This window comes from Capra hircus, chromosome 4 (assembly GCF_001704415.2).
Source record: "Capra hircus breed San Clemente chromosome 4, ASM170441v1, whole genome shotgun sequence".
Lineage (NCBI taxonomy): Eukaryota > Metazoa > Chordata > Mammalia > Artiodactyla > Bovidae > Capra > Capra hircus.
In genome coordinates, this window is record NC_030811.1 from 52,640,700 (window position 1) to 52,661,192 (window position 20,493).

Consider the following 20,493-nt stretch of genomic DNA (forward strand, 5'->3'; position numbering starts at 1 on the left):
CTATTGGAGACTCTTGAGAGTCCCTTGGACTGCAAGGAGATCCAACCAGTCCATTCTGAAGGAGATCAGTCCTGGGTGTTCATTGGAAGGACTGGTGCTAAAGCTGAAACTCCAGTACTTTGGCCACCTCATGAGAAGAGTTGACTCATTGGAAAAGACTCTGATGCTGGGAGGGATTGGGGGCAGGAGGAGAAGGGGACGACAGGATGAGATGGCCGGATGGCATCACCAACTCAATGGACATGAGTTTGAGTGAACTCCGGGAGTTGGTGATGGACAGGGAGGCCTGGTGTGCTGCAGTTCATGGGGTCGCAAAGAGTCGGACACAACTGAGCACTAAACTGAACTGATTGGATAGGGCAGTGGCCTGCCACAGGGGCAGAGGCTCTTGGTGCAGCAGACTTGAGTATGGCATAAGTCCTCTTGGAGGAGGTCACCATTAACCCCACCATAGAGGCACCAGAACTTACACAGGACTGGGGAAACAGACTCTTGGAGGGCAGAAACAAAACCTTGTGTGCACCAGGACCCAGGAGAAAGGAGCAGGGACCCCGCATGAGACTGGCCCAGACTTGCCTGTGAGTGTCCAGGAGTCTCCAGCAGAGGCGTGGGTTGGCAGGGGCCTCCTGCAGAGTCAGGGGTGCTGAGTGTGGCAGTGCATGCAGGGGATCTTTTGAAGGAGGTCACCATTATCTTTATTACCTCCACCATAGTTTGGTCTCAGTCAAAGAACAGGGAAGGAATACAGCCCCACCCATCAACAGAAAATTGAATTAAAGATTTACTGAGCATGACTCTGCCCATAAGAACAAGACCTAGTTTCCCCCACAGTTAGTCTCTCCCATCAGAAAGCTTCCATTAGCCTCTTATCCTTATCCCTCAGAGGGCAGATAGAATGAAAACCACAATCACAGAAAACTAATCAAACTGATCACATGGACCACAGCCTTGTCTAACTCAGTGAAACTGAGCCATGCCATGTAGGGCCACCCAAGATGGATGGGTTATGGGGGAGAGTTCTGACAAAATGTGGACTACTAGAGAAGGGAATGGCAAACCACTTCAGTATTCTTGCCTTGAGAAGCCCATGAACAGTATGGATATGAAAAAGATGACACTGAAAGAGGAACTCCCCAGGTCTATATGTGCCAACATGCTACTGGAGAAGAATGGAGAAATAACTCCAGAAAGAATGAAGAGACAGAGCCAAAGCAAAAACAACACCCAGTTGTGGATGTGACTAGTGATGGAAGTAAAGTCTGATGCTTAAAGAACAATACTGCATAGGAACCTGGAATGTTAAGTCCATGAACCAAGATACATTGAAAGTGGTCAAACAGGAGATGGCAAGAGTGAACATTGACATTTTACGAATCAGTGAACTAAAGTGGACTGGAATGGGTGAATTTAACTCAGATGACCATTATATCTACTACTGCGGGCAAGAATCTCTTAGAAGAAATGGAGTAGCCATCATAGTCAACAAAAGAGTCCAAAATGCAGTACTTGAGTGCAATCTCAAAAATGACAGAATGATCTTTGTTCATTTCCAAGGCAAACCATTCATTATCACAGTTATCCAAGTCTATGCCCCAACCAGTAATGCTGAAGAAGCTGAAGTTGAATGATTCTGTGAAGACCTATAAGACCTTCTAGAACTATCACCCCAAAAATATGCCCTTTTCATTATAGGGGGCTGGAATGCAAAAGTAGGAAGTCAAGAGATACCTGGAGTAATGGGCAAATTTGGCCTTGGAGTACAAAATGAAGCATGGCAAAGGCTAACAGAGTTTTGCCAAGAGAACGCACTGGTCATAGCAAACACCCTCTTCCAACAACACAAGAGAAGACTTTACACATGGACATCACCAGATGGTCAATACTGAAATCAGATTGATTATATTCTTTGCAGCCAAAGATGGAGAAGCTCTATACAGCCGGCAAAAACAAGACTGGGAGCTGACTGTGGCTCAGATCATGAACTCCTTGTTGCAAAATTCAAACTTAAATTGAAGAAAATAGGGAAAACCACTACACCATTCAAGAATGACCTAAATCACATTCCTTATGATTATACAGTAGAAGTGACTAATAGATTCAAGGGACTAGATCTGATAGACAGAGTGCCTGAAGAACTATGGGCAGAGGTTCGTGATATTGTACAGGAGGCAGTAATCAAGACTATTCCCAGTTAAAAAAAATGCAAAAAGGCAAAAGCTTGTCTGAGGAGGCCTTACAAATAGCTGTGAAAAGAAGAGACGCTAAAGGCAAAGGAGAAAAGGAAAGATATACACATTTGAATGCGGAGTTCCAAAGAATGGCAAGGAGAGATAAGAAAGCGTTCCTCAGTGATCAATGCAAAGAAATAGAGGAAAACAACAGAATGGGAAAGACTAGAGATCTCTTCAAGAAAATTAGAGATACCAAGAGAACATTTCATGCCAAGATGGCATGGCCCTAACAGTAGCAGAAGATATTAAGAAGAGGTGGCAAGAATACACAGAACTGTACAAAAAAGATCTTCATGACTCAGATAATTACAATGGTGTGATCACTCACTTGGGGCCAGACACCCTGAAATTTGAAGTCAAGTGAGCCTTAGGAAGCATCACTGTGAACAAAGCTAGTGGAGGTGATGGAATTCCAGTTGAACTATTTCAGATCCTAAAAGATGATGCTGTGAAAGTCCTGCGCTCAATATGCCAGCAAATTTGGAAAACTCAGCAGTAGCCACAGGACTGGAAAAGGTCAGTTTTCATTCCAATCCCAAAGAAAGGCAATGCCAAAGAATGCTCAAACTACCGCACAATTGCATTCATCTCACATGCTTGCTTCTTGGAAGAAAAGCTACAACCAACCTAGACAGAATATTAAAAAGCATAGACATTAATCTGCCAACAAAGGTCCATCTAGTCAAAGCTATGGTTTTTCCAGTAGTCATGTATGGATGTGAGAGTTGGACCATAAAGAAAACTGAGTGCCGAAGAACTGATGCTTTTGAACTGTGGTGTTGGAGAAGACTCTTGAGAGTCTCTTGGACTGCAAGGACATCAAACCAGTCAATCCTAAAGGCAATCAGTCCTGAATATTCATTGGAAAGACTGATGCTGAAGCTGAAACTCCAATACTTTGGCTGCCTCATGCAAAGAACTGACTCATTGGAAAAGATCCTGATGCTGGGAAAGATTGGAGGCAGGCGGAGAAGGGGACGAAAGAGAATGAGATGGTTAGATGGCATCACCGACTCAATGGACATGAGTTTGAGCAAGCTCCAGGAGTTGGTAATGGACTGGGAAACCTGGCTTGCTGTAGTCCATGGGGTCGAAAAGAGTTGGACACAACTGAGCGACTGAATTGAACTGAACTGATTGGATAGATGTGATTGGATCATATCACAAAAGTTAAGATAAAAGACTGTAAGCATTTCACCCTCCACCTTCCAACGTTGTCTGAGCATCCATCTGCTCCCAACACACACTCTTCAGCCTCCACTTGAATTTTGTTCAGCCTATGCTGGAGCTCAGTGTACTAGAGTTGTTTTGGGAAGAGTAGGCAGCACTATGTGTGTGTGTGTGTGTGTGTGTGTGTGTGTGTGTGTGTGTGTGTAGGAAGCTTCCCCAAAGCTTACATGTACTAAAAAGATAGGGTTCCTGAATTCTCTCTGCACAGAGAAGACCTCAGCATCTGTTAGGTCTTTTCCCTCAGCTACCACTGAAACAGACCTTTAAGAAGAATTCTTGATGGTTCTCATCCCAGTAAATGAGAGAGAAGAGAGAAAAGGAACCATGTTAGCACTTCTTCAGACACTGGAGCCTAAACCTCCATTGGATGTGGAGATGTGAAAGAATGTTGGAATAAATGGAGCGATACACAGGACAAGGCTTGGGGGAGTGGTCTCTTCTGCCAGCAGATGATTAGATTTGATGCCTAAATGTTGTTGTGCCATTAAAAATGGGATGGAGAATTATCCACCCAGAGAAACTGGTATTATGTATAAATACAGAACCTACTTGTAGTCAAAGCTGCTTAATCAGGGTGAAGGTAATATAAGCAATTCAAATAATATGTCTTTCATCTTTTGCCCTGAATGTGCGTTTTTTGCTCAGTCATGTCCAACTCTTTGTGACCCCATGGACTGTAGCCCAGCAGGCTCCTCTGTCCATGGGATTTTTCCAGGCAAGAATACTGGAATGGGTAGCCATTTCCTTCTCCAGGGGATCTTCCCGACCCAGGGTTTGCATCTGCATCTGCTGTGTCTCCTGCACTCGCAGGCGGATTCTCCACCACTGTGCCAGCTGAGAAGCCCTGATGAATATGCCTTTTACTAATGATGATAAACCTTTAAAGTAGCTCTGTATACTGAGATTCTATTTATGTTTCTGAATTTATCTATAAGGGTTTGAAACTATTTCATAAAGTGACTAGTAAACAACATATGTATGAAAACACCTGTGAAAAATATATGTATTTTTTTTTAATATTTAGGCCTACAGTTGGGTTTCTTTCAAAGTAATCAGACAATAGTCATATATATGTACCGATATACATATATACTTGTGGGGCAAAAAGTAAACAAACTTATATGTATCATCAGCTTAAGGATATAAGCGTGTGCAAAGGGAAAGATGTAGGCCTTTTGTCCAAGGACTCACTAAAAACTCCTACAATTTGTGTGTGTATCTTCTCTCTTTTTTTTGGCATGAGTTTAGAATTGAACCCAGTGTCCCAAGTGGCAAGTGAGAATTCTACCACTGAACCACCCACGTACCTCGGGTGTGTTTCCCATGTGGGTCTCTGACTCTCCTGAGATCTCATCTTTGTTTTAGGTTTTGAAATACTGTTTCTTAGCCTATCAACTAATCAGTATATTTATTCCACCTTAAACCTGTCAGTGGAGAAATGGCACAAAGGACAAAAATGAATCCAAGATGGCAAATTATAGAATGTTTGAGATGCTGAAGATGAAGGCCCTGAAGATTTGATGTCCTAACACAAGAATAAGAGGTTGCCGGGGGAGATCATCTATATACAAATATTTCATTGGCTTTTAGTGCTGACTTAGCAAGCCAAGCTAATCCTGACTGTCCAGGGTAGAAAAATGCAGCTTCTAAATGTACTTACTTTCCTCCCATCCAATAGCTGGCAGAAGGAGAGTTGAGCTCAGCACGGTAATGGCTTCATGGTACATATACACCAGGTGCCAAATTCTTCCTTCTGTGACTCCCACACAGAAAACTGTTCTTATTCCAAACCCCATTGTTTTACCAGGAGGGATGTAGATGAATCGGAAGCTGTGGCCTAAAAGTAAGACCTTGTGTTGAAGGTGTGTATCTGGGTTCAGAGGAGCCGTGCTTGTCCCAGCTCATCGTTGTGGGGTGGAGCTGGGTTACCTGGGCACATGTGAGATGGGTGCGTCTTAGCTCTGCCTTCTGTTGTTTTTATCAGTCCAATCATGGCTTGTTAGGCACATGGGTGAATGCAGAGCAAGTTCTGTTAGTCCAGTCCTGCCCTTAGATGGTTCAAATCAAAGGAAAGGAAATAAGGATACAGATAACTCTTGTTTTGTTTTGTTTTTTTTTAGTAGGTGGGATGGAGTGAAAAATGTCATGGGTTCCAAACTGGGGTTTCTAATCTTTTAGGTCCCTTGGATATCATAATGTACATATAAATACATATTATTAATAATATAATAGTATTTATATGTAAACATAAAATAATGTAAACTTAATCAGAACATAGTTGTGCTGCATAATTTCTGACTGTCCATCCAGGCCATTTCCCCCTTTTCCATTCCACTGTCTTCCTTGCAAGGCTGACCTGTTTATACTGCACGAATGAATGCCATTAACCTGTGCTTTCCCACTGATCTGGGCCTATGGCCACAGGGGCATTATGACAGGTTTCCGGAGAGGGAGGAAGGAGAGCCTGTGGGTCTGTTCTCCCAGCTCCTTTGGTTAGTTGCCTCTTCTGACTGAGGGTCACAGTTCTGGCCAGGTGCCCTCTCCACATAGCTCTCTCTCCTCCCCTGGTCCTGCTAACCTCTTCTCTCCTCTGATCTCAATGCAAACATAAGCCTGCCGTTTCTCTTGCTCTTGGAAGCCTGGGCATGCTAACAGCTCCTTGCTGAAACTGGCCCCAGGGTACTACACTGTGGCTTGTGCTTTTCTGCATTCTGTCTACAACTTTGCAACTAGTTTCTTTATTGTGGGTGCGTGCTAAGTCGCTTCAGTCGTGTCCAACTCTTTTTGCCTCTGTGGACTGTAGCCTGTCAGGCTCCTCTGTCCATGGGATTCTCCAGGCAAGAATATTGCAGTGGGTTGCCTTGCTCTCTTCCAGGGCATCTTACCAACCCAGGGATTGAACCCACGTCTCCTGCATTGGCAGGAGTGCCACCTGGGAAGCCAGATTCCTTTATTAATCACTCCTAGAATTACCCGTTATGAGCACGCCGTTTCTGTTTCCTACTGGGACCTCAAGTGATGCAGAGGTCCAACATTCTAATTGAAATTGTGCCTTTATCTGTAGTAAGTCCGCCAGATAACCTAAAGCATGAGCTTCCTTCTGTTTGACTAGGATTTTATCAACATTGTGAAATAGTATCTGATGGTACAATGGAGTGAAATAGGATTTTAGTAATCTGGGGATGTAAAAGCTTCAAAAGACAAGTTGTATAGAAAAATGAATTCAGACTTTTAAGGAAGTGTTTTAGAAGTATGAGATCCAAGGAAGGAAAGTCATAAAAGAGATTCTTGGTGGTCAAAAATAAATAAATAAGTAAAGTCATTGGATTTTTTGTGTATTTTTCTTTTCTTGAGTTCTTGTTTTAAGAATTAGGATCTGAAATGGTCTGGTGCTTTTGGATTGAAATGAGCGAGAGAGGAATGGGTGTTATGAATGGGAATGAATGGATGAAGTAAGGGAGGTATGGACTCAAGGAGGCAGACTTGTAATAGCAAACAGTGTGGCCAGGCCTCAGACATAGGCCTCACTGGGAGGTAATGTTTGAGCAAACATTTGGAAGAGGTGAGGGAGGTAGCTATGAGAATAATGTAAAGACGCCTCTAGCCTGTGGGGGTGGTGGCATCAGGGCTCCCATGTGCTAGCAGAGCATCAGGGAGGTCAGTGCAAGTCTGGAACAGAGTGAATAAGGTGAGAGGTGGTAGGAAATGAGGTCACAGTGGTGGGTAATGTCTCATAGGTTTGGGGATGTACCTCGCAGACTCTGTAAACACGGAAACCATCTCATTGACCCCCATTGTGCTCCTCTGGACGCCTGAGGATCCAGAGAACCCAAGTTCCCACTAGAACATTTTTAAGAAATTGGCCTCTTAATATTCAGACAGGATCTCCAGAAGCTTCTCTGGGGACTGTCACATCCCGCTGTGGCCAGTTCCCCTGCACCACACAAGTGCTGTTTGGTTCTCTGTAGTCGAGAGAAATGTTATCTCTTTATATCAGGATTCCATCGAATAAGATAAACTTCATCTCTCACCAATTTTTTGTGTTGATGATGGCATTTGGGTTTTGTCTTAAGATTTGAAACACTGGTAGCTATGATTCAGTTTCCTTGGAAGCAATGGCGATTCAAAAGGTACTTATCCAAGAGCCACTTCCCAGGATAGAAATATGCTGCTTTATTAATACTGATCCTTAGGACAGCCTCGCAGAAACTTAGGTTTGTGAAACACTAAACAATTTCCAAAGCAAGTTCATTCACGGAGAGTCACCTGACGGGTTCCACCAGCAGCAACATGAAGTGGGAGCCTCCTCATTCTCTATTGTTTCACAGGAGGAAGTCTATCTTGTAGTACTTTTTCCTTCCCGTTGAAGATCACATTTCTATGTTATGTTCAGAGCATACTGTTGCCAAATATTCAGGAATGCAGATGCCCAACCAGTGCTCCAGTTAGGGGAGTTTTCAGCCAAATCCATTTTTGCGGCCAGCCCTGCCTTCTGCCTCTTTTGGCTGTGAGAGAAGAACTGGGGGATGTGGGGCCTAGCAAAGGCTAGGGAGAGTTTCTCCTTAGACCTGTGCTAGAGAGTGCCACCTTTATATTTCTGGTCATTAAGCAAGTATTTGATTTGCTTAGAAATGTTGAAGGGAACTTCCCTGGTCGGCCAGTGGTTAAGACTTCACCTTCCAATGCAGAGGGTGTGGGTTCGATCCCTAGTCAGGGAGATAAGATTCCCCCATGCCTCGCAGCCTAAAAAAGAAACAAACAAACATAAAACAGAAACAATATTGTAACAAATTCGATAATGACTTTAAAAATGGTCCACATCAGAAAAAAATCTTAAAAAAAACCAAAGAAATGCTGAAGAAATAGACCTTCATCATCCCTGTAGGAGTTTTACATGCAGTTATTTTTAGTAATTTTACTTTTTCAATAAGGCAGGGAGAGAAATTTGTTTAGTGATTCTAAAATGGACCACTTGCCTCCTGCATAGCCAAACCAGGCACTCAGGATGACTTCTCAGAATTTTCCTATGTACTTAGCATTGCTTTCATGTTAAAGCCCCCTTTCAAAACTTCCCCAGGCCACACAGAAGCACGAGCCTGGCAATAGCATTGGGGCCATCTGCTTACCTTTCCTTACCTGTCCCAGGGCCCCAGGGTTTTACTTGTTTTTAATCACTTAGCTCTGACTTTTGGGCCCTGTTTCCTAGTTGCTAAGGATGGCCTATGTTCAACCAGGGTGCTCTGGTTTGAGTTGACCAGGAGACTGTTGAGCTGTGTCCTGGCCTCTGTGTGTTGATAAGGACTTAATAAGAACCCAAATTCACAGGTGGTCTCTCTTTATATCTCAGGCTACGACAGCCATGTGCCCAACATAGATGAGGAAATTATAGATTGATTGCTCTTTATTTCCATATCATCACCTCAGAAGTCATAATTCACTCATCCACCTAGTCATTGGTCATCTCGCTCTGTGCCAGGCATGGAGCTTGTGTGTGTGCATCTTCAGTTGCTTCAGTTGTGTCTGACTCTTTGTGACCCCATGGACTGTAGCCCACCAGGCTCCGCTATCCATGGGATTCTCCAGGCAAGTATACTGCAGTGGGTTGCCATACCCTCCTCCAGAGGACCTTCCCCACCCAGGGAGCGAACCTGGGTCTCCTGCATTGGCAGGCAGGTTCTTTACCGCTAGTGCTACCTGGGAAGCCCAGGTAGCCCAGGCATGGAGCTTAGGCACTAGCAATAGAAGAGAAAATGAGACAGGCACTGTCCTTGCTTCCTGGAATTTATAATATGGTGCGCTGGAAATAGGAAGTTACTATGTGATCAGGATAGGTGATGATGAAGTTCTGGAGCTGGTGGGAAAGCAAAGAAAACAGCTGTGGGATTCATTATGCAGGCAGAATCAACAGACTGAAGAAGTTAAGCAAGATCACGTGCTTAATGGTGGATCAGATGGAAACTCTGACCTGTTGACTAGCCCTTTGCTCTCCATTCTGTGGTCTCATCAGCTTTGGATGATGTGTCTTTCCTTCTTTCTTATATGTATGTATATAAAAATATGTTTCTGATTCATTTGTTTTCCATCCCCTTCTTTCCCTAAATTTCCATATTTTCTCGAAACTGTAGGTCCTCTAAAAGAGCACTTACTTTTTCTTTTTTTTCCCCCTCTTTCCTCAACATTGGCTATACTTACTGTTTATTCACTCAGCAAGCATCTACGTGATAGCCATTGCATTAGGCCCTGAGGACAATGATATGAAATCAGACCTGTCCCTGTCACTAGAGTGTTCATAGCTGGAAGGGGAAACTGACCTGAATTATAGAAATAAATGTACCTGTGTGTTATAGGAACTTTGAAAGAAGTATGTATGGGATAAGATGGAGGACAAAGGAGTGGTCAATTGATTATAATATTGTGACCTGGAAATAATGATTATCACAGTTGCTCATTGAGAGAGGCTATAAAGGAAAAGATCTGGGTGCTGAGGACGAAAATAACAGGGAGCATATCCTTAGTTAGGGAGGTAGTGTTAGCACTGTAGTAATCATGATAATACTAATGATAATTATAATAATGACTACTAACTTTTATTGGACATTTAATGTATCCAATATTTCACTCAGCTCTGTATTTATATTACCTAACTTAATCTTTATAAAAAATCCTACAAGGCAGGGATGTTCCTGTGTAATGACTGAGAAAACTAAAGCAAAGAGAAGCTATCAACTTGCTCAAGATCACACATTGTTCCTTTATTCACTGAATAATTGAAGTTATTGCACATCTCTGAAGTTCATGGCACTGGCGGTTCTCAGATGAACATGGAATATTCCCTTCTCCAAGTTTCCTGGAGGAAGCATTTGTTAAAATAAGTCAGGCTTTCTGATAGAGGTGTGAATAAGGCACTGTGGGGGAGCAGAGCGGGGCATTAACAGAGCCAGAAGTGGTGGAAGGCTGCACGGAGGAGGGAGCATTGGAGCTGGACCTTGATGCTTGGGTTGACTTCAGAGAGGAAATGTTATGTGCAAAGGTAGAAAAGAGACGTGAAATGATCTAGGATAGTCAAAAAACATCGAAGTCTATGTGTGTCAGTGGTAGGGGAGAGGATGGGGAAGATGGCTTGGCGGGAGGTGAAGTGGGAAGGATTGATGGCAGCCGGAATGTAAAATGCTGAAATCAACTTGAAGGAGGTCATGGATGGCCAGTGGAAGTGTTTAAGTAGGCTGATGCCATGATGGAATGAATGCGCAGCTTTCTGGAAGTTCTTTGAGAAAGGAGGAACCTTACGAGACAGCAATGCTGACAATATCATTTTCCGTGGTGTTAGATGAGTTTCTAACTTCCAGTACTATCTGTAAATACAGGAACACCAGAAATTTGCTCCACTGTGATTCTAGTAAGCTGAATGCTGTCCTAGCACCATTTCATTTCTTTTCCATATGATTGTATTTAGCAGGTGCAATCAAGACAGTCACGTGGGAGATGAGAACAGACACATGAACTGTTCAAGGCCCTGAGAATCTGAACAGGAAGGAGCAAAATCTTTGAGACAGACCCAAAAACTGTTTCTCACAGTCATGGGTGGCTTCTAAGAAGAGGTGTATTGTCTTAAACATTTTACAACAATGTTAAATGAATAGCTATAAAATGCTTACAGGAGTGCTTCAGGGCTCTGTTGCCTGAAACCCAGTATTAGAAAGGATGACAGAGGTCTGGGATTGGAGGAGAGTGTGGACCAGTCAGATGGATCAGATCTTGCTGCTGTGTGTCCTGCAGACTGACATCGAGAGCCCCAGTTGGGAGGTGCGGCCTGCTTCCTGGAAATGTGGGAGTGGGCTAAGACCACTGAGGGTTACATCACCGTGCGAGCTGCCTTTCTACCCGCTGCAAGAGAAGTTGCCTTAGAAGTTGAACTTGATACAACTGTCAGAAACATTATCTCTTTCTCAGGCTTTCCCTGAGCTCTGGGAAACTTTTAAGGAAGGTGAACCCTCATCATAGAGTGAGCTAGTCATGGTTGGTTGTTTGCTTCGATAATTTGGTGAAAGTATTGATCAACGCTTTTTGAACTACAGTCTTCCGTCCCTAATTCTAATCTGTACTCTTCATAGTAAATCAGTTTAGAAATGCCAATGCAGCCAAAATGACCTTGAGACAAGGGTTACTGATAAATCACTTTGAAATGAATTAATGGTATATTCCCAGGCTTTGCTAGCTGTAAAGGCTGTGGTGATGACATTGATCCAAATTAGTGGCCTGACAGATAGACTCTAATTCTCAGGATCATATACTAGCATCAGTTGGTCACTTCTTTTAACATCCATAGAAATGATAGCAGATCTACTTTATATTTTACTGTGTCACTTTCCACTAGAAAATATTTTAAAGAGAGACTATAGAGGCAGTGTGGATTCTGAAGCCAAGCTGCCTAGTTCCCAGCTTGTCCACTTCCTCATTGTGTGACTTTGAGGACTCTTAACCTCTCTATGCATCAATTTCCTCATCTGTAAAATGGAGGTAATAATCATACCAAACTTCTAGACTGATGATAAGGATTAAATAAGATTTTGGATATATGTTCAGGCTGTGTGTTAGCCATTACTTATAATATTTATGTTAATAATCAGTCATAGGGAGTAGCCACCCCCCAGAATTAACCATTTACTGTCTGAGCCTCACATTCTGAACTTTACTGAAAGGGAAGAAGTGCACATTTGCTGTCACGTACTATGATGGAGTATTATCGCATGTGAAACTCACTACAATCCTGTCCACTAGATGGTTATCTCCATCTTAAAGATGAAGAAGGTATGGCTCCGAAAACTTAAATACCACGTCCCGGGTGGTACAGAGCTCGAGTGAACCTGAGCTCGATGGCAGAGCTCACGTTTCCTTTGTGTAAGTTGTTCCTCCTTAGAATTCTCCAGGGATAAGTGGCAAACCCTGACAAAACAGAATTAAAGGTGCACGTCAAAGCTGGAGTTTTCACAGTGCCCTGTGATCTCCTCTCCCTTCCTCTCCTGCAGAGGTTGCCTGAGCTAATGCTTTATCTTCTGTGGTCCATCTTGTACTGTGCGACTATGCTAAGGAAAGAGAAGCAGGCTGCATGGCCCCAGTTCTCCTCCAACCCCAGCCGTGCCTCATATAATTCCACGCTGTCTCCTTTGTCATGGAAGAGCCCACCTTCTCAGTAGGATTCAAAATACTCATACCATTACAGCTCTCAAGAGCACCAGAAAGGAGTCAAGACCCTCTAGAGTCTCTCTAACACTTCTGGAGAGCCTAGAACCTTCCAGAAGGTTAGAAATTTGTTATTATGTCAAAGTCTCAGACATCTTTTGGATGCAGTTCATGGATGTTTACACTGGAGAAGTTCTGAAAGTCTTCCTAACTGCCCAGGCGTCATTAAAATGCAGACAATTCTAAGATTGCACAACTCATCTTGTAAACGCGTGGCTTATAAAGTCTCCACACCTTGGCAGTTGGGAAGAATACAGATTAGAAGATAACATTTGGGGACTTTATGGGAATCAACATCATGTTGTCTGTGTGCTCCAACCTTCACTTTCATTTGTGGTCCACCTCCCTTCATCCTGCATTACCATGCCCCCAAATTATAGTTATTTGTAAGAGTATGGACTTATGTTCATATACATCAGGTTGTTTCTTCAATATTGGTTTCCAAGCCCATGCATGTAGACCAATTACCGCTCTACCTCAAACTCACTGACTATGCAATCAAGACTCATTATTACCCCAGTTCTCATCCCATTCACATACCCTTTATGTCTCAGAACAACAGTGAATGGAGAGCAAGGTATATTGCAGGGCATAGGAAAAGAGGAAGGCCAAGGACATGCAGAGAAATCTAAACTAAAGAGGGGGAGATTTAGGTGAAAATGGTTTCTTCCGAGAAGCTTTTTCATCTTTGGTGTTTGTGAAATTTTATTTTGTTAGGTCTGTTCCCTCAATCGTGATCCCTTGGGTCTGGTGGAAAGCTATAATTTTTGGAAAGCTCGTTTCTGCAAAAACTTATGGTTATGGAGGAAAATCAATGTTTGTAAGCCCTTGAATCAAGTCTAAAAAGTCTGTTTGGATATTTAGAGTCTCGTAAAATGTAACATAGAAAGACATGGAGAATAGCAGAGCTGGAAAAGGTCATGGAGACTGCGTGGTCCGCTGTACCCCTTGTAGTGATAGGCTATGAAGTCAAGGGGAGCTGAACGATTTATGCAGGTTATATGACGATAAGGAGGGGTGGAGAGACTGAACTGGAAGAGACCTCCTAACTCCTAAGGCAGTGTATTTTCAAAATTATCACAGCTTACTAATTATTTGGAAGCGTCTGAGCCAAATTATGAACCATGTATTGTGAGGGAATCTTAGCAAGAAGAGACCTTAGAGATCATTTAGTGCCATCTCCCTCTGGCTGTAAGAATCCTCTTGGTGGCATCCTTTACAGATGTCCACTAGTCCCTACCAGCTTAAATCTGATGCTTGGAAGCTCAGTACTTTATAAGGCAACTTGTTTTGTCTTTGGTTATCCCTACATATTGGTAAATTTATCCTAACTAAAGGTCACATTTCTATTTTTAAAGTGCCAGTCCAGAAGGACTGAGTGTGGCCAGAGGGAGATGGAATGGTATTAGCAATGGTGTAGACTTTTACTCTTTTTCTCATCTTAAAATTAGAATAGTAATGCCTGTCTTACAGTGTCATTGTGAGGATTAGTGAAGTGAAGTTGCTCAGTTGTGTTCGACTTTTTGCGACCCCGTGGACTGTAGCCCACCAGGCTCCTCCATCTATGGGATTCTCCAGGCAAGAATACTGGAGTGGGTTGCCATTTCCTTCTCCAGCGGATCTTCCCAACCCAGGGTTCGAACCCAGGTCTCCTGCATTGCAGGCAGATGCTTTAACCTCTGGGCCACCATTGTGAGGATTAGAGGAGCAGTTTATAAAGCATCTATCATAATAGCTGCTTCAATAGGTACTCAAATTGTAGTTGTTGTTGGCTTTTATCATCTTGATCCCATTTTTTGAAAGTATGCCCTCTGGAGCAACATAGACTATGTCTAATACCGCAAATATTTGAAGGCAGTTAGCATGACCTCTAAGCCTTCTTTTCTTCAGACTAAATATTCCCTGATTCTTCTACCACTCTTTCCTGTGATGTATTTTGGATGCCTCCATTGCTTTCATTCCCGCCTATTTGTCAATTTCCCCCTTAAAATGTGGTGGCCAAATGTGGTCAGTCCGATGTGCTCGACAGTGAAATAATTACTTCCCTTGATCTGGACTTTGCACTTCTCCTACAGCAACCTAGATTTATGTTAGCATTTTTGGAGGCCAGATCATACAGTTGGCTCGAGTAAAACCGTGTTCTACTATCCAGAATGTTAGTGATGCCTCCCAATATTGTGTCAACCACAGATTTGACAAGCATGAATTTACATCTTCATCCAAGCTGTTGATAAAAATGTTGAACAAGAGAAGGCCAAAGGTTGAACCCCCAGATTCTTCACTGTATATTGACATCCATCACTGGTTGGTGACATTGTTTCACCAGCTCCAAGTCTACGCACCTATACTAACAAAAATAACTCAGTGAGATACAGTCATTCTTTGTGTTTTTGAAATTGGATATTTAATTCATCTAAAGATAAAATGCCATTCTTTTATCAAGGAAGACAGGTTTTGAACCCATAATTAGGAAAATGTGAATTCAGAAAGTAATTTCATGTTTGAGTTACTATGTAATGCTGAAAGAAAAAAAATCATCTTCTTTTAATGCAAAATGATAATGCTTGCTTAAATTTGTTTATTTTTCCAAAATGTTTTGAAATTACTCTCTGGGTCTTGGGGGAGGAGGCTGGAGAATTTGCAGATTTCATATGTGGGGGAGAAAAGAGATTTTTGAAAAACAGCATAACTTTTAGGAGTTTTTTCCATCTCTGAAGGATATCACAGAGACAAAGAGATCTCTTTAAAATGTTGGTGGGGATGTGTGTGAAGTGTATTCCTGGTAGTCTTTTTTATTCTTTTTAATGATTCTCAGACAACATTCCTAGACTTTTTGAGGGCATAGGTATTTCTCTCTCTCATTTAACATGCTTCACTCTGAATAAATCAAACCAATTTCTTTGTATCACGTTTCAAAAACTTTGAACAAAGATTTTCTTGGTTTTCATGGTGAAGGTAAAGAATTGTTATGGACATATCACTTGAGCCAAAGTGCTCAAAGACTTGAAGTTCATTTCTTAGTACTTTCCTTCAAGGGCTCATTCAATGTCTTCTCAAAGACTTTGATTTCCAGCCTATGTTCCATGCTTGTGGCTTTCTTCTTAATTCTGATCCTATTTCTCTACCCCATAATCAAACAGGTACCTTAATATCTAACGTATCTTAACATCTCTTATTGTGAGCATACTTTGAGATTTTAAGGTAAACAGACAAGAGAGCTCACATTCTCAGAATTCACTCAGGAAATAAAAGATAAGATTTCATCATACTGAATATTTTAGGAGCGTCATTTTATAGTTTACTCATTCTGTGTAGTTTACTGTGTGCCTACCTTATGCTGGGCACTGATCTGGGCAACAGAGACTCAGTGGGGAGTAAAGTCAAATTTAGTCCCTTCTCTCATTGTGCTTAGAGGGAGCAACAGATATTGGTCAAATAATCGAAGACAATTGTGAACTTGTGTAAAGTGCTGCAAAGGAGGGGGAGTCGGTGCTCATTCTTGGAGAGGTCAGGGAAGGCGTTCTCACGTGATGCTCAGTTTGTGATTTGAAGGTGCAGGTAGGGAAAGAGCGCAGGTAGCAGAAACAGCATGCTCAGCTCTGTACCGACATATGGAGCGCGTTCAGGATGAGAGCAGGGAGAGTCCTGCAGGTGGAGTGAATCACAGACAGTGAGAGTGAAGGTGGTGTGAGATGAGCTGGGGAGACCAGAAGGCTCCCATGAAGGCCTTGAAGATCAAGGAAAGAGTGCTGTCAGGGTCTTCTGAACCACGAGAAGCCATCTAAGCAGCCTGGAGAGGGTGGGCAATGTAGAGGGATCTGTATGTTATGTGCTTGGTTTTGCCTTTTGAAAAGGTGACTGTGGCTGTAGTATGGGAAGGAGGAAAGGAAGTCAAAGTGAGTGACGGGGGACCGGTTTGGAGAGTGATTGTTGAATCCAGGAAAGAAGATGATGATGGTTGGGTAGAAGTTGGTGGAAGAAGAGACAGAAAGAGGAGAATGATGCTTGCATTGAATTTATGGTACTTGGGGACTCCACGTGGGGGTGATAGAAAAGAGATGCCAAAGGGAACTCAAAAAGGGTTTAGACATTTTATATTATTGTCATGAACTTAAAGAAGATTATTTTTAAAATCATATGGCTCTGTTGATAACTTTCACTAGCACAACAGAAATAATAAAACGAAAGTCAGAAATCCTCCTGTGCCTGAGATCTATTATTAACAAAATAAGTGACTGTGAACAAGATGAAAAAAATGTGAATATCTTGAAGGATCTAAACAAAGGATTTAAAGATAATACTTGCAACATTTACTTCATCACAACCTCATGCTAAGACCTAGAAAAATGAGTTTGTTGAGGTTTACTTTTGAAAGAAATAATGATTATCTTTATTTTCAGTATTACTTTTCATTTGATTCTTTATACCTCTAGTTCCCATAAAAATAACTCAAGCATATCCCTGTGCTGCCACCCCAATACAAATCACTATTTCCTTCCATCTTACTTTAACCAACCACAATATTTTCCCATGTCAGAAAAACCTTCCAGTATATAAGAGGAGCCTTTGGATCATGTGTGTGTGTGTGCTTAAACCTGTTCATGCCTTTGGGACCCCACGACAACACAGTCAGCTCACAGTCTAAGCCAGGTGCCCAGTTGCCATCTGGACTCTGGACAGACTGTGTGGTCAGGATTTAGAAATCAGAAACCTGGGAAAGGTGCAAAGTGATGGACACAACCACCCCCGCCACCATATATGTTATCACCATCATTTAACACATAGTGCAGGAAATCCTGTTCTTTGCAGAAGAACTTCAAAGAACCACTTCCTGTTCTCCTGGGTACTGTTTATTTTCTTCTTTGCTAACCCCAAAGCACAGACAGATAGATATTTTTCCTCTAGTAAATTGCTAGTGACACTCCATTTCTTTCCTGTCATCCTCAGCCCACTGTCCAACTGACCTCTCAGATTTCCATACCCTTCTAGGCTAAAGAGCTGTACTTGGATGTTTTCAGTGGCCCACTGACTTATGTGACTTTGTCCGGTACTTTCTTTTTCTTTTCTAGGTTCTGAATTTCTCACATTTCAGCCCTCTTATGCCTCAGTGTGAATCCTCTCTTCTTGCCCCAGTGACATTCTTTTCTAAGCATTGGCTTATATACACTATCACATGTGAAATAGATAACTAGCATAAAGCTGCTGCATAGCACAGGAAGCCCAGCCTCGCACTCTGTGATGACTTAAAGAGTTGGGATGGCGGGAGGAGGGGGGCTCAGCAGGGAGGGGATATACATATACATACATACATACATATACATATACATAATTATGACTGATTTGCATTGGTACATGGCAGAGACCACTGTAACACTGTAAAGCAATTATCCTCAAAAAAAAAAAAACAAACACAAAGCACTGTCTTTCAAGCTGGCTTTATCATGCATATTTTACCTTGCGTACATGCTAAGTCATTTCAGTCATGTGCAACTCTTTGCGACCCTATGGATTGTAGCCCTGCAGACTCCTCTGTCCATGGGATTCTCCATGCAAGAACAGTGGAGTGGGTTTTCCTCTTCCAGGGGATCTTCCCAACCCAGGGATTGAACCTGTGTCTCTTATGTCTCCTGAATTGGCAGACAGGTTCTTTACCACTAATGCCACCTGAGAAGCCCATACTTTACCTTACTTTTGAATTTTAAGCAAAGAAGCCTTCACTCAAGTCACCAGAAATAAAGACAGGATGTTAAGTCACTCAAGTGACTCAGCTGTGCTGTTATTTTCTTCCCTACTGTATTCATGTATGTATGTGTGTATGTCTACTGAGTGCCTACTGTGCTCCAGTCCCCATGGGGTAGAGTCATGAACACAAACATTGTATGTTCTAGAGGAAAAGACAGTGAACAAGTGAACAGGTGAACCAGTGTCGTCAGTATTCCATGATTCAACCAAAGTATTGGAGATTTATCTTATGGAAAAACAATAGAGAATTGTAACTCTCACTCTCATCATTGAACCCCAGACACCCTGTTGTCTTTCACAGTCAATATCCTCACTCCCTAGGTTGTTGAGCTTGGGTCACGCATACTCAGATTATGAGTTAGAAAAGTAGTTTCCTGGGGAAAAAAAAGAGGTGGTTACTCTTATAGGACTGAAAAAGAAAAAATAACAAGTGTGCTTGTCATTCAAAGCAGGGTGCTGAATGGCTTTTCACTAAATCATAATGTTATGCACTTACCACAGAAAACATTTTCAAATGGAATATATATCACTCTAAGTCAGAGCAGATATGCACTAAACCTCACATGGGGAGGTGGCAGGGTGATTAGTGAACTTCCAGGTATTTTCTTATGTGCTTTACTCTTAAGGCAAATAGTTATTTTTCATCTCCTTGAAGCTGTAACTTATAACAAAATAAATGGACCTATGGCTTGCCAGAAGCCATAACTCTGTATTTAGTTGACATGACCAGATTCCCCAGTTTGGCCTTTGAAAGCCTGAGAGCAGAATAAAGCATTAACCTCTTCTGACCCTTTCCCTTCTGTCTTCTCTGGGCAGAATATCTCGATGCATAACCCCGTTGGTGGGGCCATGGCGGGGCCTGGAGCTCACCAGCTCGGCAGCGCCCGGATGCCCAACCATGACACCAGCGTTGTGATTCAGCAAGCCATGCCGTCACCCCAGTCCAGCTCTGTCATCACGCAGGCCCCTTCCACCAACCGCCAGATCGGGTAAGGAGATCTCCTTGGTTGTCTCTGGGTCCTGGCCGGAGCTTAGGGAAGCTTCTGGACTTTCTTCTGGCTTCTAGTCTGCAGGTTGCATAAGACAGAAGTTGGTCTTCCTGGCTGGTGTGATACTGCCTAGAGCTCAGAGTGATGTTTTTGATGGGAGACAGGTAGAGGGAGTCTCTGTTTGGTAGAAGCTCTTTGACCTTGGATCTAGAGAGAAGAGCAAGTCGTTCTGTGTCATTGTTCCTTCAGAGAAGATTCTTGAACTTTAAGGTGACTGTGGGGAAACTCCTTGGACGTTGGGAGCAGAGTGTAGTTCTCAGGACAAATGCTTGAGGATGGTGGAGGGAAGTGTCACCCGCCCAGCTTCCTCACTAACAGAGTATGTGCCTCCATTCCTAAGACCAATCACCTGTGTCTCTGGTATGTTTCCACAGTCCTCCTTGTCTCTGATGATGATTCTTTCTTCTCTCCCTTGTTAGTAGTAATACCTTCTCATTAGCTCGCCTCTTTCTGCACTGGTTCATATTCATTCCTGGAGAAGACAAAACGAAGAAGGCAGATCCTATCCTTCTCATTTATATAAAAAAGATAATACTGAGGCATTGAGAAAAATAGGTAGAATGTTCGCAGACACTGTATCATGGCATGGAACAAGCACTCACTCCTGAGTATCATGTGATAGCTCTCGGTCCTTGTTACTCAGAGTGTGGTCTGAGGACTGGCAGCATGGGTATTACCCAGGAGCTTCTTAGAAGTGCAAACTTCTGGCCCAGCTTCCTGCTCTCCAGAATGAGGATGGTGTCTCTTCTCTCCACCCTCACAAGACTAATGTGAAAAGGAAATAAAAGATTTAAGAGTGCTTGGGATCTTAGGAAGAAAAAGTAGTAACTTAAGCTAAAGAGCTATGATAAATTTATGTTACTGGATGCTGAGAACTGCTTGCTCCTTGTTCCTAGAATTCTCTGTTTAAAATAGGAAAGGGAACTTGCTGTGTTTGGTGTGCATATCAGAATTTAGTTAGAATATTCCACTGAATAGTAGATATGGTGATTTTAAGAAAA

General features: G+C 42.6%; 1 protein-coding gene across 2 annotated transcripts in view; it reads left to right on the forward strand.

The window, feature by feature from the left end:
• CREB5 (cAMP responsive element binding protein 5) overlaps positions 1-20,493 on the forward strand; it is a 439,883-nt gene that overhangs the window by 158,402 nt on the left and 260,988 nt on the right. For both annotated transcript variants that reach the window (XM_005679262.2, XM_005679263.3), the window contains exon 5: positions 19,260-19,432. In XM_005679262.2, the coding sequence (XP_005679319.1) occupies positions 19,260-19,432 (173 nt within the window). The remainder of the gene's footprint in view (positions 1-19,259; positions 19,433-20,493) is intronic.